Source organism: Triticum aestivum, chromosome 1A, assembly GCF_018294505.1.
Source record: "Triticum aestivum cultivar Chinese Spring chromosome 1A, IWGSC CS RefSeq v2.1, whole genome shotgun sequence".
Classification (NCBI taxonomy): Eukaryota; Viridiplantae; Streptophyta; class Magnoliopsida; order Poales; family Poaceae; genus Triticum; species Triticum aestivum.
The window spans coordinates 503,366,503-503,370,925 of NC_057794.1; the positions used below are offsets into that span (position 1 = coordinate 503,366,503).

General features: G+C 52.3%; 1 protein-coding gene across 1 annotated transcript; it reads right to left on the reverse strand.

The window, feature by feature from the left end:
* Nucleotides 1–1,179: 1,179 nt before the first annotated feature.
* LOC123038307 (agamous-like MADS-box protein AGL61) lies at nucleotides 1,180–2,145 on the reverse strand. The gene has a single exon (XM_044462181.1). It carries the CDS (start codon nucleotides 2,143–2,145, stop codon nucleotides 1,180–1,182), a length of 966 nt encoding a protein of 321 aa, XP_044318116.1.
* Nucleotides 2,146–4,423: the final 2,278 nt, after the last annotated feature.

Below are 4,423 nucleotides of genomic sequence, written 5' to 3' on the forward strand. Positions count from 1 at the left end.
ATCTAAGTATATTTTGATTTTAATCCAGGTTGAGAATGGCTTTTTTTCTTGGCACTAGCAAACCCTGTATTTCCTTTATGAAAGCACTAGCAAATCATCGCACGGTAATAATTATCATGGTATGTTTGCACTAGCAAATCATTTTTTTATCAGCATGGTTTTTTGAAATAATATGCATGATACCTAACTTTCTTTATTTTTGGACCTAAGCCTACTATGTTTGCTAGTTCAATATGAGATGGTTCTCTGGTTTTACTTTGAGCAAGTCATTACCCTCATTTTGAAAACCAAGTTCAAGTGGCAAACATGTTTTTTTAACACAGTACAGACGCAAGTGCTCATACATACACGCATACACTCACCACTATAACGCAAACACGCACACCACCCTACCCCTATGAGTGCTTTCGAGAGACTGGGCCGGCATATCATCTTGAGATTTACGACATGTTTTTAGGAAGAGTGCTTAGCATGTTGAACGTATGTGCAATCCTTTCATAGCTTGACTCCTTGTGGCAGACCGGGCATTGCCTTACCCTGTTTTGTTTTATTTTATTTGTTACCCTAAAAAACTATTTATTTATTGTTGGACAATCATATTAATTTTCTACCATAAATAATAATCCTGATCTTGCGATGAGATGCAACGAATCTAGGACAACTAGCTATCGGTTAAATTCAGGGTAGCCAGTAAATTTAGTGTCAACAGCATCCATGTTATGGTTCTTATCCTTCATTTTCTCGGACTATATATGTATGTTGCTATTACTTGTGTGTGTGCACGCGTTTCCACATATGATCTTTTATAGAGATTTTCTTGTTAAGAAACAAGTATTTTTTAATGTAAGAAACAAGTATATTTATTTAGTATGATTCATCGATTGACACAATAGACAAATGCTAAAGTATGTTTATTGGTATATTTTCCCCGTGACATCTTTCCTGTTTAAGCAGCTAGATAGATGAGAAAGTTAGAAGCCAATGGTTCAACAAGGAAAAAACGTTTTTGTAAACTATTCAAAAATCATGCTGTAAAATAGAATAATAAAAAAAGGCTTGTATTTTCATTAATTCGGCGTAATGGATACAGAACAATGCAAGCCACCATGTTGGGTTGCCGATGCACCGCAACAAGAGAAACAAAGAGGGAAAAATAGAAATACATATGCTGCATCCAGATCAAACCCACGCTGGTGAATGCTCCGTCCCTCCATTCACGCTGATGCCACCCAGCTCAAACCCAGCGCCGCCGGCGACCGCCGTCATCACGTCATCCATCCGGCCGCTGGCGCTGGTGCCACCGAGCTCAAACCAAGGATCTGGCTCACACCCCACTCCGCCTACGAACCCCGGCGTTGGCATCACCGTGACCATCTGGTCCATCCCTCCATTCAGGCTAGTGCCATCCAGCTCAAGCCCACCGAAGCCTGCGATCACCGTCATTAGCTCCTCCATCCCGCCGTCGGCGCTGGTGCCACCGAGCTCAAACCCGCCTCCGACCACGAACCCTGGCGTTGGCATAACCGCCATCATCTGCCCCGTCCCACGGAGCTCAAAGCGACCGCCGCCGGCGAGTAGCTGTGGCGGCAGGGGTGCGAGGGCTGCCTCCCGCTCCCGGTCACGGCGACCGTCCTGGAGGACCTGGTTGATGCCCGCCGCCACGGTGACCTGCGCATCCCTCAGCGAAGCCATGCAGGCCAGCATGTCCGCGTCCCCCATGTCGCGCTGGTCTGCGACTGCGTCCAGCCACGCCGCCGCCTGGCTCCCCTCCGCGCGACCCTTCGCTATGGCCTCCCCCCAGCGCTCCTTCCGCTTCTCCACCGCGCTCTGCTCCGTGCACAGCTTGTTGTACTTCTGTTGCAGCTCTGCCAGCCGGTCCGGGACGACGGCGGCGCCCATGCCAGCCCCCGCCGCCCCGGCCTGCTCCGCGGGGCGGAGGAAGCAGTCGACGATGTCCTCGGCGGAGGGGTGGCCGAAGGAATAGGCCTTGCCGGCCGGGGAATAGACGACGGCGGCCACCTGGGCGCCGCACATGACGGCCAGTTCGTTCGCCTTGCGAAACAGCCCCTGCCGGCGCTTGGAGAAGCAGATGTCCCGTGCAGCCTTGTTCTCGATGCGCCGGATTACGATCTTCTTCCGCCCCATTGCAACCCACCCTAAAACCTTTGCGCCCTCTCTCAGAGTGTTTGATTATTTGGAGGAGGACAGCTGAGAACTTTGAGGTCTGTGATCTGCCTTGCTACAGCTCTGGGGCGTCTGTTTTATAGGCGACGAGAAGAGTTGAGATGAGGATTTGGCCGTGCCAATTCATCACGGGGGTGCATATCCGATCCTCATCTCTGCTTCACGGATGAGCTAGGAACATTGATGACATGATGAGATGGTGACAACCGATGAGTTGTCACATTTCCAAACCAGTAAAGGCTGCATGTTTGTTTCTTATTTAGGCTATATTTGTGGTAATGCGACTGTATATCTACGCTGAAACAGCTCATCGACACTACCGGAAAACGGGCATACGCCGACGGCCAAACCTATGCCTACGGCTGCCGTCGGCCTAGTTTGAGATATGCCGACAGCCTAGTCTTGGCCGTCGGCTTACATTGGCCGTCGGCTTACATGGATCTATACCGACGGCTGCCGTCGGCACAGAACGGCCGTCGACCTAGGCGCAGACATGCCGACAGCAGCCGTCGGCATAAATCAGCCGTCGGTATAATGGCGGGCCCGACGACCCCGCCCGTGACGAGCGGCTAACGCCGTCAAACCTATGCCGACGGTCGGGACGGGCGGCCGTCGGCATATCTCCGCATGCCACGTCACCGATCCGCGGCGTAGGTATGCCGACGGCAGCCGTCGGCATAGTTGCCACGTCACCGATCCGCGGCACGGCGCCCACCAGAACCCTGCCGTATCTATGCCGACGGCTTTGCCGTCGGCATAGCTATTTTTTTTACATACTTTTTTTTGCATATGTTTTAATGCTTTTTTACATACGTTTTTTTGCATATGTTTTTATGCTTTTAAAAAAATATGTTTTCATGCTTTTTTAAGTATTATATGAATATATATGTAGTTTGTAATTTTTTCCATAGATTATGAATATATATATAGTTTATATTTTTTTCGAGCACATTAATAATATGTTGTCATGTTCTTTTGAATATAGGTCCTTAAATTTTATTAAAATCAAAAATAGCTATGCGACAGAAGTTGAGTGGCGGTTGCAAACGCCCGGCACCCGTCTCCGTAGTGTGGCCCCCTCACGTCCGCGGTGTGCCCCCCTCACGAACGGCGCCGCCACCAGCATCGGGTCTATACGGAGGGGACGTTGCTCTCAAGTGTTTCTATGGGATGATCTACCACAACCGGGTGGTGTTGTGGCATGTTCGAAGAGGCGGCACGCATCTCCGGGGCGTGGCCCCCCTAACGGACGGCGCCGCCGCCGGCACCTGGAGGGGGAAAACGGGCGCATCGGGTCTACACGGAGGGGATGTAGCTGTCGGTTTGGCCCGGATGTTGCTCCCAGGTGTCCCTTTGAGCTGACCTGGCACAACCGGGTGGAAAGGTCCACTGTTCAAAGCCCGTCCGTGAAAAGTCAAAGGGCTAGATCTCATGGTCAACCGCTCCAGGGTTAGGCGGGACGGGGGCCCTAAGGGGGTAGCAATGCCACCGGAGCATCGCACTGGCCCCTCATACATGCGGGGTGGTGTGGTGGCATGTCTGAAGAGGCGGCACGCGTCTCCGGGGTTTGGCCCCCCTCATGGACGGCGCCACCGCCGGCACCTGGAGTGGGGAAACGGACGCGTCGGGTCTACACGGGAGGGGATCTTGCTGTGGGTCTGGCCCGGATGTTGCTCCAAAATGTTCCTATGGGTTGACCTAACACAACCGGGTGGAGAGGCCCACTGGTCAAAGCCCGTCCGTGCAAAGTCAAAGGGCTAGATCCCGTGGTCAAACGCTACAGGGTTAGGCGGGACAGGGGCCCTGGGGGTAGCAATGCCACCGGAGCGTCGCACCGGGCCCTCATACATGCGGGGTGGTGTGATGGCATGTCCGAAGAGGCGGCACGCGTCTCCGGGGCGTGGCCCCCCCTCACGGACGGTGATTACACCGTAGTAGACGTTCTGCGGTAACGATGCGGCGTGAATATTATTAAATACTTGGAGCGTGATAAAATCATGAGTTTTTTTGCACGACGTGGGCACATGTGCTATAGGAACGATGGTATTTTTTTCATAATTTTTGGTGATGGAGAAGTATCCGAAAAATTCCCTCTACGCGGATTGCCCTTCGCACGTCTACGGCTGTGGCCGGCGGCCTCCGGGGGCTAGCATGCCACCAAATCTTGCGTAGGCGGCCTCTCACAAGTCTGAAAGTGTTGTGGCGGTTGCAAAAGCCCGGCACGCGTGTCCGGGGTGTG